Raw genomic sequence first — 15,045 nt, 5'->3', positions numbered from 1 at the left:
TAAAAAATCAAGTACCAAACTTACAAATCATTTTCTGGAAAAGAATCATAAGCCCGATGACATTTCCTGGACTGTAATAGAACAGGTTAGTAACGAGAATTACCTCCTGGAGAAAGAACAAAGATGGGTGTTTTGTATCCAATCCCATAAAACTGGCTTGAACGATGAGATACCCTGGGGCCAGTTATAAAGAACGCCTGATCGCCACAGAGTCATACCCTTGACAATCTTGTCTGAGTCCAGTTGCATATCTCATCGATTATCCACCTTGAAAATATTACCACCAGTGTATTACGTTACACCCCTTTTTCCAGAAAATCCCCAATAATATTGACACTGAGCAGTGGGTAATATTCGTGATAAAACTGTATATATGTTCTGCCCCCTTATATGCTCTAACCACATGGATCACTAAGATCTTTGTCACTAAGATCTTTATCCATAACTACCATTTCAGGTGTGTGGCTGGTACTTTGCAAAAACCCTCGAAGTAAATTCTTTTTGGGAATTAGAGAAAATGTTGGCACCTCATAGCGATTCGCTTGCTAAATTATAATCTTTTTTCGAACATTCTCAAGAAAGAGTAGAAAGACTTCCGGTTTCATTGCACTAGTGTGCCACAAGCGGCGGCCATCTTAAGTTAACGCACTAGCTTTTGTGCCGTCTTCTGTCCACGGAGATGACAATGCAATACTGAATGGGTTTCTTAAACGATGCAGAACGCAAGACACCAGTAGTCCTCGGAGCAGCACGGGGGTAGGATTAAGGCAATGTTCTTGTACCGGTGATGTAAGTAATAGAATCCGAACTTGAGTCTTTAATAACTTGGTCACGGGGGCAACTACGAATTACGGATATAAGCCGTAATTGATACAAGGGTGCGGTTTTTATTTTACAGTCTACCGCATTGAACACCCTTCACCTGGAAGCTCATGGGGCATTGAACACTTGTGGAAATAGTACGTATAACGCCATCACGATGGTCAAAGTCTACAATCACTGTTTTTAAACGTGAATAAGGGTTTCTTTAACTTCTCCCATGACGGGCTGTTTGTTTGTATGTGTTGAGCCGCAATTGTATGTTTGATGAGACAAACTTTTGCCCCAACATTAGGAGGGCTTTACAAGACATGTTGGGGGGAATTAACCATTCACGAGAGGTATATTAGACCTGCCTGTTTGATAATGAAAGGTATAACAATCGCTTCATCAGTACGAGGCGAGTCTCTATTATTGTGCATCTTGACTATATCTCATAGTTTGTGTCATTACACAATATGATGTGAAACAGACATATTTATGTTGTGTTTTTCTCCCTCTCTCTTTTTCTCGTTTTCCTTTACAGAGACCGCAATAGGTCAATATATTTTTGGTATTTATTGAAATTTACCATGCTTCACCTGGGCCAGCTCATGCCCTGAAGCCCAAACAGTCAGCCTATTTTTGCTGTTTGTTTGTAGGACGGTAGGCATATTACTTTAGAACTGAGCTATCTGTAGTAGGGATCACTATATGGTCCTGATGAGTAAGCAGTAAGGGACTGCTTACGAAACATGTCGACTTGGTAGCAAGCTACTGCTCTACCTCAAAATCCCCTTCTTAACGTTCCCAGCTAGAGAAGTGAATAAAGTATATTTTTTCTACTAGCCAGGGAATTATTAACCCTTTTTAATTTTGCACTCACTTGTTAGGTCCCTACACTTCACTGACACCTTTTCACCAACACATAGCCTCTGTCACGAAATAAGTGCTCCCGCATAGTTCGTTGGTCGCAGCACGCCCGGCCCCGTTAGAGGGACGGGTAGACCCCTGTGATGAAGCATGACACTAAAGGACTTTTTAGTGTGTGAGGGGTATTTTAAAAAGCACATAGTGCTCTCGTCTTTCTAGACCTAAGAGAGAGCCTAGTATTTCACTAGACACTAAAAATAAAACCTGAAAAATAATCACCACTGCACATTGATAGAATCTCATTGTTTATATAATACTGTTAGGAGGGTGATTCTATCAGCACCTCTATGCTTCCTCTTTTGTTTTGTAATTCGAAGACATAACAGGACAGGATTATCAGTACAGAATAGTCTCTCAATATCATAGGTATTGTGATTTCCATCCCTTCAGATAATATAGCAGAGCCATCCAAGCCTTGCTGTGTCTTCTTGTTTTAAGTGTGGTAATTTCCTGAAGAAGGCGTATGTTACGCCGAAACGCGCGTCGATAATTACAACTGTATTGTGTATTTCTAACTTAAGCTTTTTTATGAAACATTTTCATGTATTGTTCAAAATAAGTTGATTTGATTTGGTGTGATACACTTTTTTATAACACTGTAGTAGGTATACAACCTATAATAAAATATACTGTATTTTTTAGACATTGGTTTTCTATTTTTTATTGAGCCCTCTATGAAGTACTGTTATTATTATCCAATAATTGCCCAGGAAATATACTCTCCCAACACAATGAAAACAAACATGGCGTCGGGATGTGATGCCTCATTGGCGCCGGGCGTCAGAGGGAGGTATGTGTTGCTATAAGCCTTTTTTTGTGAATACCTTATTTTTTATGAGATCTTGACACATGTTTGGTGGATTTTTGTTGTTTTGGTCTTGTTTGGTTTAGATAAAGATTTCCTATTTTTCTAAACTGGTGTGGTGTCCATTTGTAGTGTTTTCCCGGTGTTACTGTATGTGTGCACAAATGCTTTACACACTGCCTCTGAGATAAGCGTGCCTGCTTGTGCCAAGCTACCAAGGGGGTGAGAAGTGGTTGTGTAAAGGCGTAACTCCCTTACCCTGACAAGAAGCAAGGGTCCCTACTTGGACAAAGGTGCAAACTATTGTCAACTTAAGACCCCCATTTCTAACAGCAAGCAATTAAAATGCTTCCCAGTATCCTTAAATAACTTCCCCCAGAATATTGTATAGGCTACTGTGGTATCTCCATGTCTTTGCCATGCATTCTCCCCTTGGTTTTATGTCCCCTGATGCTCAGCCAGAGTGAGTATGAGGTAACAAAATGCTGATGTGTGCCTGGTTGAGTGAATGTCTGTTGGAGTGCGTAGACAGAGCAGCAAGAATGTTGCAGCTGGTGTGGCTTCCTTACTACATTTTTAGGTTTCGCCTGGGGCACGGAGCGTTAGGTCCGCCCCCAGGAGAAATCTCTAGATTTCAGTAAGGACACTTGAATACGCCCCTCTGTTCCATTGGCTAGCTCCATAAGGAGGCTAGCCATTGGAACAGAGATCTGTCAGTCATTCACGGACCAGATTCGGGGGCGTTCCCGAGATTTTTTCCATGGGCGTTCCCTCTGTGTAGTCATCGGGTGGTGGGCGGGGTTTCTTTTTTTTTGTCGTCTGTGTTCGCTTTTGTCATTCCGAGGCCGACCGCCGCCGGAAGAAGTCTTCCTCTGGTAAGTGCTTGCTGCGTCTCATGTCGTCTGTGCCGTTCCGCCCCCCCCGCTGCCCGTGCGCCGTTCCCAACCCCCCCCCCCAGTCCTGTGCCCGTTCCCGCCCCCCTCCCGCTGTCCGTGTGTCATATTTTACCCTGTATCTTGTTTTGCAAGGAATGCGTGCGTACTTGCACCAGTAAACTAAGAAACCGGTGCCTTAATCGGTAGCTTTCCCTCATGCGTTTCAAGCCTCGTTTTATTTATCTAACACGGCCTCTGCTCTCCCCGCCTCCCTTTCCCCTCCCACAGCAGATCCCCGCCTCCCTCGTCTCCGGCCGGGCTCCCGGCTGCTGCTCTTGTGCTAATTTTTTTTAATGGATTTACAATTAGCAAAGCAGCAATTATTAGCAAAGCAATTCGCAAACAGAAAAATATTTGTGTTAAATGAGTTTTCCGATCAGTATCTGCTCCTCCCCTCTCCCCGCCTCCCTCTCCCCTCCCACAGCAGATCCCCGCCTCCCACAACAGATCCCCGCCTCCCGAGCCGCAGCCGGTCCCGATGCCGTAAACACTGCAAGCTGAAGATGGCCATATGGTGACGCCTCTGCCTCAATGTCTGCCTGTAATATTAAGGTTTAATCAATGGGGGGTTTTGTCCTACGGGTCCTGGCTGGACAACATATGTTATAACAAGAAAGGGAATGCCAGAACTCGAATTCAAGTCACAGCAGCTTGTTTATTCAGCTGATGTGTACCCTCTTTGAGTGACTTCAAGAAGGTATTTTTTCAAATATTTCACTTTTTTTGAATATTTCAATACATATTTACATTTTATGATACTTCAGAAGATAAAACATTTCTTTTCACTGAGAAAACAAAAAGTACAATGTTTCAAAACATTACAAACTTTTGAACAAAACAAATAAAGCATTCAAATAGAATTACAATTTAAATCACGGTTAGATTTAAATCATGTACACCTAGACTAGTTTTTTTACAAATGATTTTGCAACCAATGGGCATATTGGGCAACCTGACTTTGATTATGTCACCCTATGTTTATATATCAACCCCTAACATTTGGGTTCCATCAACTTTCAAACAGCCTTGTAGCCGACGCGTTTCCAAACCCTCCTTTTTTTTCTGTGGGGTTCTTCTTCAGGGCTGAGCTGTGCCTACGGTGTAAAGATGGGGGACATTTCAGTATCTCCTATTCTCTACTGTTAACCATCTTTGTTAAAAAGGGAAAACCTCAAAGATTTTTACCTTTTTGTTGTTGGGGGCTGTGATATTCAAGCACGGAGCATCATGTTATCCATATTTTTCACCATTACCTAAGTGGAGTTAAAGGATTCGGTGGGTTTGTAGGTTACCAAATTTATCACACTCATCAACATGTATTCTCTGTTTTGTGTGCCACCCTGTCACTTACTTCTTGTGTTCCTGATCCCTCGTAGAGGTGAAAGGACCGTTTGTAGGAATCTAATTATGGTTCCGCGGTGTTGGGGTTCTGTTTGGATGTGAAGTAAAGATCGAATTTACCACCTAATTGCTGCAGCGAGTGTTACATTTTAATAAGCGCTATTATGCAATCGTGCTTACTTGATTTCAGACGCCTCAGGCGGACCCCGGCACTGCTGTATATTATGTAGGTCTAAGACGTTGTTGTTGACTCAATCAGCTGTTCTGTGAACAGAGTTTAAAGATGCCTATCGTTATTCGGCATACATTCTGCTTTAGTTTTTTGTTTTGGTTACGCTGGCGGAAACCGCGTTTGCAGTGGTGCACACATAATTCTCTTACCTCCGTCTATTGAAGCAGCGTTTGGAACCTCCGAGGGGCCGCGTGACGCTCACTCCTACCGCTACTGAGAAACCTCCGATTTCCAACATAGGGCGGAACTCTGTTTCCTGTTAATAAGTGGTGCTAGGCCTTGTGGGAATTGTAGTCTTCCCCTTCATGCCGTTTTTTGGCATTTTACTTTAAAGGGTTGCTATGTTTTTAGGCTACAAGTGGTGGGTAGGTGACTGGCGCAATTGATTACATATCCATGGATGTGATTTTTAGTGGTAAAGGTGGGTAAACAGAGGACTCAATAACTTGATCTTTGCAGTTCAGATATTTCATTCAGTCCATCCATCACGCAATTAAACCTAAGGATTAAATATGCTTCTTTTTTGAGCAGCATGGTATCAATATTTCCTCCCCTCAAGGGGGCTTTCATGGCTTGTAACACCGTCCATTTAAAATCTGTCTCAGTATGTTGGTGTTCCACGAAGTGCTGCACCATGGGTGCGGACAGCACTTTGTGTCTGATTCTGGACCTATGTTGAGCCAATCGTTGGTTCACTTTTTGGGTGGTTTTCCCAATGTACAACTTGGGACATGGGCACGTAATGGCATATATTACGTTATGTGTTTTGCAGTTTGAGAATCCCTTATGTGTCCATTTTATTGTGTTAAATTGGAATTCCTCCCTTTCGATTGTACTAGGGCAGGAGGCACATGTGCCACATTTGTGGTGACCTGATATAGGTGGTAATTTCCACAATGTGCGTAGGTCTGTTTTAGCTTGGCTGACCCCTAAGTCAGCTCTCACGATGTATTGGGAGATGCTTCTGTTTTTCTTTAGGGCAAACAGTGGCTTCTCAATTGGAACTTCCGAATTCGTTATCAAGTGCCAGTTCTTTAAAATAATGGACTTAAATTTATTTGTGTATGGTCCGAATGTCGTGACGCACACTGGTCTGTCAAGGGGTTTACTGTCTTTTTTTCTCAATAATTCTTCACGCGGGGTATGCCATGCCCGTGTGGCTGAATGTTTTAAGAAGCTGAGATCTTGGTCTAGCCATATCCCCAGACTTTTTAGGGGGTTGGTGGGGTCCCCATACATGGTGGCCAGGGAAGGGATGTGGGAATTTTGTTTGGATTTCCCAGGAGGAGTATTTCCGATTTATCTCCGTTTAGTTTTAACCGGGAGTCACACATCCACTGGTACACCTTCTCTAGACAACTGGATAGATTGGGGAGGGAATTGTCTGATTGGTTGAGGGAAACGACCAGCTTGGTATCGTCGGCGTACATTATCGTTTTGATGCCAAAAGGTGTGACAACATCCTCGAGAGGGGCCATGTACATGTTAAAAAGTGTGGGGCTCAGGGAAGATCCTTGTGGAACCCCACACTTGAGTGGCTGGGCCTTGTAAGTGGTAAACCCATCTGACACTTGGAAGGATCTATCTTCAAGGAAGGATTTAATCCAGGCTAGGGTGGAGTCCGCCACTCCTATCAGACCAAGCCGGTGAACAAGGGTTGCATGGTCCACCGTGTCGAAGGCGGCACTTAGGTCGAGGAGGATCACTGCCACTGATCCTCCTGCGTCCATAATGCTCCTAGTTTCTTCGACCACGGCTAATAGTGCGGTGTCGGTCCCCTGTCCCGGTCTAAAACCTGTCTGAGAGTGGCGGAGGAGATGGTTGATTTCCAGAAATCTGGAGAGTTGCTGGTTGGCTACGCGCTCGGCAATTTTGCTGATAGCCGGCAGCAGTGAGATGGGTCTAAAATTAGATGGCTCCAAGGGGTCTAGTTGTGGTTTTTTTTAGAAGAGCCTTGACCGTAGCTTTCTTCCAATTAGCCGGGACCGTGCCTGTTTTGAAGGAGGCATTAACCAGGTTGGTAAGAGGGGGGGCTACCGTGGAGGCAACCAGTTTGAGTTTACTGATCGGGGCTGGGTCTGACGGGGCACCACTTTTTACCGTATGTAAGATGGCTAGAAACATCTCAGTGGTGATTTGGGGGAAGTTACGTAGGCATGGGGCATCTCGGAGAGGGGAGGGACTAGAACATGCTTGAGTGGGGGAGGGGGCCGGTAGGGAAGTCAGAATTTTATCGATTTTAGCCGAGAAAAACTCGGCCATCTGGTTACATCTTACGCCCTCCAGGTCCGGAGTCGGCGGTGGGTCCTGAAGTTTAGTGAGGAGATGTACAATGCGGTAGGTCTCTTTTGCGGAATTGGCCGCTGAGGCTATTTTTTTTTCAAAGTAGGTGGCCTGCACTGTTTTTATAGAATTTTTATAGAGTCTAATATGGGCTCTGTATTCACTTTTGTCTTCCGTAGTCCAGTTTTTTCTCCATTGGCGCTCTAGCCTTTTGCCTTTTTTTCTTAGATTGCGTAATTCCTGAGTGAACCACGGGAGTTTGGAAGGTTTCCTAATAGTTGGAAGAGATTTGAGTGGCAGGACTGAGTTAAGGGAATCGTTAATCCATTTATGCAATTGGACATCAGCTTTAGAAGGGTCTGGGTCTAGTACCGTTATGGTAGAGGAAAGTGTTAGAGCCCAGGAGTTGATGTCCAATTTTTTCCATGGGCGTGAAGGAAGCTGGGGAAGGGGTATTTCCAACTTCTTCCCAGGAAGTTGAAGTTTAAAAGGAACCAAAAAGTGGTCTGACCAGGGAAGGGGCAAAGAGGGTTGTACAGATAATCTGGTGAGGTTGGAGAAGATGGGGTCTAGCAGATGTCCTTTCATATGAGTAGGTACATTGTTTCGAAGTTGTAGATTTACGGAGCCTAGATCAGCTTTAAGATCCGAGGTAAGTTTATTAGCGTGGTCATCGAAATGGAGATTTAAATCTCCAAGGATTGTGAAGTTCGAGGATACGCAGGCAAGGGAGGAGATGGCGTCCATTAGGGAGTTCATGAAGCGTCCTACCTGTCCCTGGGGGCGGTAGATTAGTATCCCGGATATCGTAGTAGACGGCGGCTGATGTATGGAAAAAAGGACATTTTCGCAATCTAAGATGGGGCTGTCTTTAAACTGATATGACAGGTAGTCGCGATATATGATCGCTAGACTCCCTCCCGTCCCCGTGGGTCTGTTATGGGATTTAATGAGGTACCCAGGTGGTAACGATTGGATAATGTCTGGGTCAGAACCTGTTGAGAGCCAGGTTTCTGTTAAGAAAAGGACGTCAATGGCGGAGTCTGTCAAAAGTAAGTTAATTTCTGTCTGATGCTTCGGAAGGGACCTACAGTTAAGCAGGGCCATCCCGAGGCAAGAGGGTTCTGGGGGGGGGACAGGCGTAAACCTATAGGAGCAATTAGGACATCTTGAATGTACATCCTCCGGGGTAATGGTGCCGTTGCACCTGGTATGTGAAAGGTCTCTGAGTTGATGCAGAGATTCTTGGGAGTATTTGATAAGGGGATGGGTAGATGCGGCAGGGGCTATGGGCTCGGGGCTCGGCCTGGCGCGGACGGGCGCAGACGGGCTTGCCTTAGGCGCTCCCGCTGCGCTCGTCCGCTGCGCTTCCGGCCGAGGCACATTATATAAGTGGTTGCTGAGGGTGAGGTCAGGGGGGGGCGTGGCCAACTAAGGGGGGCGTGCCTGAGTCCTCGCGCTGAGAGCGTCTGAGGAGTGATTCAATTAGGGGCCAGCCGGCAGCGTTAGGATCCGCTACCTGCACTGACTGATGTGCTCGATTTCCCAGCAGCGTGGAAAGTTGGTGAGTTTAAAAGCTAGCACAAGACAAATAAGTGACTGTTACAAGTTTTTAAAAAAATGCTATGTGCTCTCCCGGCTTACGCCTCAGGAGTGTGGTCAATGGGCTACCTGGCGCTTGCAATCAGCGTTATGTAGTTGTCGCAGGGGGCGTGGCCAACTAAGGGGGGCGTGGCCTGAGTCCTCGCGCTGAGAGCGTCTGAGGAGTGATTCAATTAGGGGCCAGCCGGCAGCGTTAGGATCCGCTACCTGCACTGACTGATGTGCTCGATTTCCCAGCAGCGTGGAAAGTTGGTGAGTTTAAAAGCTAGCACAAGACAAATAAGTGACTGTTACAAGTTTTTAAAAAAATGCTATGTGCTCTCCCGGCTTCCGCCTCAGGAGTGTGGTCAATGGGCTACCTGGCGCTTGCAATCAGCGTTATGTAGTCGTCGCAGGGGGGCGTGGCCAACTAAGGGGGGCGTGGCCTGAGTCCTCGCGCTGAGAGCGTCTGAGGAGTGATTCAATTAGGGGCCAGCCGGCAGCGTTAGGATCCGCTACCTGCACTGACTGATGTGCTCGATTTCCCAGCAGCGTGGAAAGTTGGTGAGTTTAAAAGCTAGCACAAGACAAATAAGTGACTGTTACAAGTTTTTAAAAAAAATGCTATGTGCTCTCCCGGCTTCCGCCTCAGGAGTGTGGTCAATGGGCTACCTGGCGCTTGCAATCAGCGTTATGTAGTCGTCGCAGGGGGGCGTGGCCAACTAAGGGGGGCGTGGCCTGAGTCCTCGCGCTGAGAGCGTCTGAGGAGTGATTCAATTAGGGACCAGCCGGCAGCGTTAGGATCCACTACCTGCACTGACTGATGTGCTCGATTTCCCAGCAGCGTGGAAAGTTGGTGAGTTTAAAAGCTAGCACAAGACAAATAAGTGACTGTTACAAGTTTTTAAAAAAATGCTATGTGCTCTCCCGGCTTCCGCCTCAGGAGTGTGGTCAATGGGCTACCTGGCGCTTGCAATCAGCGTTATGTAGTCGTCGCAGGGGGGTGTGGCCAACTAAGGGGGGCGTAGCCTGAGTCCTCGCGCTGAGAGCGTCTGAGGAGTGATTCAATTAGGGGCCAGCCGGCAGCGTTAGGATCCGCTACCTGCACTGACTGATGTGCTCGATTTCCCAGCAGCGTGGAAAGTTGGTGAGTTTAAAAGCTAGCACAAGACAAATAAGTGACTGTTACAAGCTCTTAGACCAGATCACCTCCCCTATCACTCTCTGCGTCCACGTTATTCTCGAGCTGTGGAACCCCAGATCCGTGCTGACGTATTCTTGGGCATAAAGAAGATGCTGACCCAGTCTGACCTCTACTTGAGAACACCCGACAGTCAAAACTGAAAGGTTGTCACTTATGAGCAGGGGACATCCGAGTGAAATCCAGGATTCGGCCCTCCAAATGAGAGACTGTTGAGTTGTAGGGCTTCGGTTGTCGATGTTGTCCATTATGGGCCCCTGGCCTTCCCCCCAGCACGATAGCTCAGGGGGTGCACGTGCCTACTGCTGAGGTATGTGTCTAGCTCTCGGTCACGCGCTCAATAACAGCAACACAGCTGAAGTATTGACCAGATGTATGTGCAACCCTTGGGCCACAAGTTCCAATCACTAGAAAATAGCACATAGGGTTGGAGTGCCTACTACTGAGATGTATGAATGTATGTGTGTGTAACACTCAGGTTAACGGTTCCCGACACAGGAAGGTAGCTGAAACGGTCATTGTGCCTGCACCTGACATATGCATTTAACCCTCCGGTCACAGGTTCCAAGCACATAAAAGCCCCCAATGGTCTAGTGCCCTTGCCATAAAGATCTTTATACAACATGCCTATTTCAAGGGCAATTCCGAAATAGCACAGCATAGTATACAGTGCGTTTTGGGAGGGGGGAATAAAGTCAAATAAACTACCCAGCAAGTTTCAGAGCCCCAAATATGAAGGCAGGGTTACCTGTCTCGGAGGTGCTTCTGAGAGGCAGTCCGGCTCGGCCACCTTCTGCAGGAGCTCTCAGCAGAGAGGCCCGTGGTCCGGGGCGCTTAGCTGCAGGTAGAGGAGGGGCAGCTTCCGGTAGTCTCTGGGAGGAGCGGCCACCATAGGACGAAGAGGCACCTGTGAGAGACTGCAGCCTCAGCGCCTGTGAGAGCCCGAGCTCTGCTGGAGGAGACACGTGAAGGAGGGGGGAGGGGGTGCACGCGGGAGCGGAGCAGAGAGATGCTGCAGCCTGGACACTGAGCACCACGGCACCTGACTGGTCCGCTCTTCCCGCTCAATTGACTCATCGCACTTCGCTAGATTCCCTTCACAGTGCCCCCTCGGGGGGGGGGGCTCAAACACGAGTGGAGATGTAGGGTTCTATACAGTGGGTGAGGGTGATAACCAAAAGCAAAGCTGCCATTTGGGTCCACCACAAGGAGAGGTTGTGGGCACCTTTTAGGGACCAGGTTAACAGCACTCATCTTAAAAGGGGGATTGGGGATATTGACAACAATGTTGTATCTTCCCAAGAATAAATGAGCGCACTGTACACAGCAAACTATAGCGTAATTTATAATTTAATATCTAGCCTCTCCAAAAGATTGTTTCCCTGCCCCCTGGCTGTGATTGCTTCCCTACCCCCTGGCTGTGCTTGCTTCCCTGCCCCCTGGCTGTGCTTGCTTCCCTGACCCCTGGCTGTGCTTGCTTCCCTGACCCCTGGCTGTGCTTGCTTCCCTGCCCGTGCTTGCTTCCCTGCCCCCTGGCTGTGCTTGCTTCCCTGCCCGTGCTTGCTTCCCTGTCCCCTGGCTGTGCTTGCTCCCCGCCCCCTGGTTCCCATTCCCCTGGCTGTGCTTGCTCCCCTGCCACCTGGCTGTGCTTGCTTCCCTGCCCCCTCGCTGTGCTTGCTTCCCTGCCCCCTGGCTGTGCTTGCTTCCCTGCCCCCTGGCTGTGCTTGCTCCCCTGCCCCCTGGCTGTGCTTGCTTACCTGCCCCCTCGCTGTGCTTGCTTCCCTGCCCCCTCGCTGTGCTTGCTTCCCTGCCCCCTCGCTGTGCTTGCTTCCCTGCCCCCTCGCTGTGCTTGCTTCCCTGCCCCCTGGCTGTGCTTGCTCCCCTGCCCCCTCGCTGTGCTTGCTTCCCTGCCCCCTGGCGGTGCTTGCTCCCTGCCCCCTGGTTCCCATTCCCCTGGCTGTGCTTGCTCCCCTGCCACCTGGCTGTGCTTGCTTCCCTGACCCCTGGCTGTGCTTGCTTCCCTGCCCGTGCTTGCTTCCCTGCCCCCTGGCTGTGCTTGCTCCCCGCCCCCTGGTTCCCATTCCCCTGGCTGTGCTTGCTCCCCTGCCACCTGGCTGTGCTTGCTTCCCTGCCCCCTCGCTGTGCTTGCTTCCCTGCCCCCTGGCTGTGCTTGCTCCCCTGCCCCCTGGCTGTGCTTGCTTACCTGCCCCCTCGCTGTGCTTGCTTCCCTGCCCCCTCGCTGTGCTTGCTTCCCTGCCCCCTCGCTGTGCTTGCTCTCCTGGGTGTGTTTGGCTCGGGGTGAGTGGGTGTGGCTCGGGGTGGGTGTGTGTGGCTCTGGGTGGGTGTGTGTGGCTCTGGGTGGGTGTGTGTGGCTCTGGGTGTGTGTGTGTGTGTGTGGCTCTGGGTGTGTGTGTGTGTGTGGCTCTGGGTGTGTGTGTGTGTGTGTGGCTCTGTGTGTGGCTCCGTGTGTGGCTCTCTCTGTGTGTGGCTCCGTGTGTGGCTCTCTCTGTGTGTGGGTCTGTGTGTTTGTGTGTGGATCTGTGTGTGTGTGTGGGGGTGGGGGGCTCTGTTGGTGTGTGTGTGTCTGTATGTGTGTTTTTGTGTGGCATTTGCCAGAGATTAAACTATTGGCATTGTAAATGACAATGCCATTTATTTATCTGTTTTGAAGACCAACACATAAATACAAATTTTGTCATTTACAGTGCCAATAGCTCAAACTTTTCAAAAGGCGAAACCATTGCATTGTAAATGCTTGTTTTAACTGTAACCTGAGACTCCTACCTTGAGAATAAACTTTATCCTGTTTCACCTATACCACTGGCTACCCTGCATCTTCATTTACCACAGTTACCATGTGTGTACCAGCCACTCTCCATGAACCTCTGGGCACTGCAGCTGGTGCCAATTAGTGGACATAATAATAATGGGGACAGACCGAGTTCCCAACTATACGGCAGCTGAGAGTGTATGCAGTCGGCTGAGCCAATGACTGTCACAGACATAGACTCACTCATTGTTCTTTCGCTCACTTCGGCACCCCAGTTATATGGCACTAGGTTAGTGCCCTTCTATTTTTGGAGATCTGAAGCAGTTCTAAGATTTTCTTAGAGTTTCGTGTTGCTCAAATGGGAATAACTTCTGATATTTATATGTGTTTCTATTGTCGAAACTGCTTTATTTTGCTCACGAGGGTGTCACTCATAGTGGTTAAAATGTCACTCATAATTACACTGAATTATGAGGATGTCGCACATAGAAATCTGAAACCTTGGCAGCTATGCATGCACTTGCTGTTTCGCAACCTTCCGAAATTGTATAATAACACCTGCTGTTCCACACCCCATTCCGTAAGTGGATCATGAGTGAGACTAGATTCGTCCCTCTCCCCCCAAGATCCTACTTCCTTCCTCCCCTTGCGGCTCGTGCTCCTCTCACCTGCCTCCGCTCGCGCTGCTGTCAGAGTCCCCATCACCAAGTCCTACTCGCAAACACCTCTGCTTCGCGTCTTCTTCACGCCTCGTCTGACACTCTATTCGCTCCACGGGATGTCTATTTCAGCGTCCGTACCTTGTCATCAGACCTGCCAACTCACAGTGTCACACGTACGTACACGTTACAGGTCTGTAACATGCCTAATGTCTGCTCCCAATGGCCACCTCTGCTCCGAAGCACTATCGAGGCAGGAGGGGAAATGGGCTCAAGGCTCCGCCCCCTCCCCAGCCCCTCTTCTTTTCTTTTAGTCACATGTTGACTTTTTCTTGGGAAGCCTTCGACAGATAAAAGGGAACTTTGCTCCTTCTGAAATAAAATAGATCGTTGTACACCTCATATTAAGCTGATGCCCGAGGCAGCCGAGACTCCCCTCGGTTTTTGTTGACTGGCGGAGGCGGTGAAGGGGGTCCCTAGCTCGAGGTAGATACTAGATAGGGTATTATTCATTTTAGCTGATCTTGTGGGCCGATGCAGGTACTGAAGGACTGAGCAGTGCAAAACACAAAACACTCTCCTGGAGCTGAGTTTGGTGTAGAAGAGGGGACAGAGCAGGTTCCAGATTATCACTGATCGAGTTCGTGGCATTGATCCGCCGAGTCAGCGGAGGAATGGGCAGATGACAGAAGGGTCCCCTTCCATATGTCGCTAAGTTGCAGGGCCGTTTCTGCCATTAGGCAAGACTAGGCGATCGCCTAGGGCGGCAAAAGGGGGAGGGCGGCAAACAGTCCTGGCAAGTACCATGCATTAGGGCCCCAGGGCGTTAGTCTAGCGCATTTCAGTGTGGTGATCCGCATCACAGCACTGAATGCATTAGTCAACCATTATAAGGCCTGGTATCCTGGGACTCAATCACCGAACTCCCTGCCTGGGATCAGAGCAGGTTTTTCAGGAGCTAATGCCATTTCACTGTGCTTGATATGAGTTGTATTTCTATATTTGTTGCACATGGAAAATATGAATATGAAGGAAGAGCCGAAAACGAAAAAACGTCTTGTCACTCGCTGTTCTCATGTAGAATTACGTATAAATTTGAGAAACAGACCCAGCTCTCCCCACTGACTCACCTTCAATCAATCAATCAATCAATCAACAGAATTTTTAAAGCGCGCTACTCACCCGTTAGGGTCTCAAGGCGCGGAGGGGGGGCGGGGGGTTGCTACTTCTCGAACAGCCAGGTCTTGAGTTGTTTCCTGAAGGAAAGATGGTCCAGGGGCAGCCGTAGGTGAGTGGGGAGGGAGTTCCATGTCTAGGCTGCCAGGTAGGAGAAGGATCTTCCTCCGACGGTGGATTTGTGGATTCGTGGGACGGAGGCGAGGGTGAGGCTGGCGGAACGGAGCTGGCGGGTGGGTGTGTAGAATGTGAGTCGGCTGTTGAGGTATTTCGGGACCGTGTCGTGGAGAGCCTTGTGTGCGTGGGTGAGGAGTCTGAACGTGATCCTCTT

The 15,045-nt window shown here is 48.5% G+C and overlaps 1 protein-coding gene across 1 annotated transcript in view; it reads right to left on the bottom strand.

Moving 5' to 3' along the window:
- Window positions 1-13,748, bottom strand: part of LOC147732522 (carotenoid-cleaving dioxygenase, mitochondrial-like) — a 481,496-nt gene extending 467,748 nt beyond the window's left edge. The window contains exon 1 of the mRNA XM_086954272.1: window positions 13,548-13,748. Within this exon, the coding sequence (XP_086810398.1) occupies window positions 13,548-13,581 (34 nt within the window). The 5' untranslated portion in view covers window positions 13,582-13,748. The remainder of the gene's footprint in view (window positions 1-13,547) is intronic.
- Window positions 13,749-15,045: the final 1,297 nt, after the last annotated feature.

Source organism: Lissotriton vulgaris, chromosome 2_1 (assembly GCF_964263255.1).
Source record: "Lissotriton vulgaris chromosome 2_1, aLisVul1.2, whole genome shotgun sequence".
NCBI classification, from domain to species: Eukaryota; Metazoa; Chordata; class Amphibia; order Caudata; family Salamandridae; genus Lissotriton; species Lissotriton vulgaris.
The sequence above is the reverse complement of the archived record's forward strand: the minus strand, read 5'-3'. Positions and strand labels throughout refer to the sequence as shown.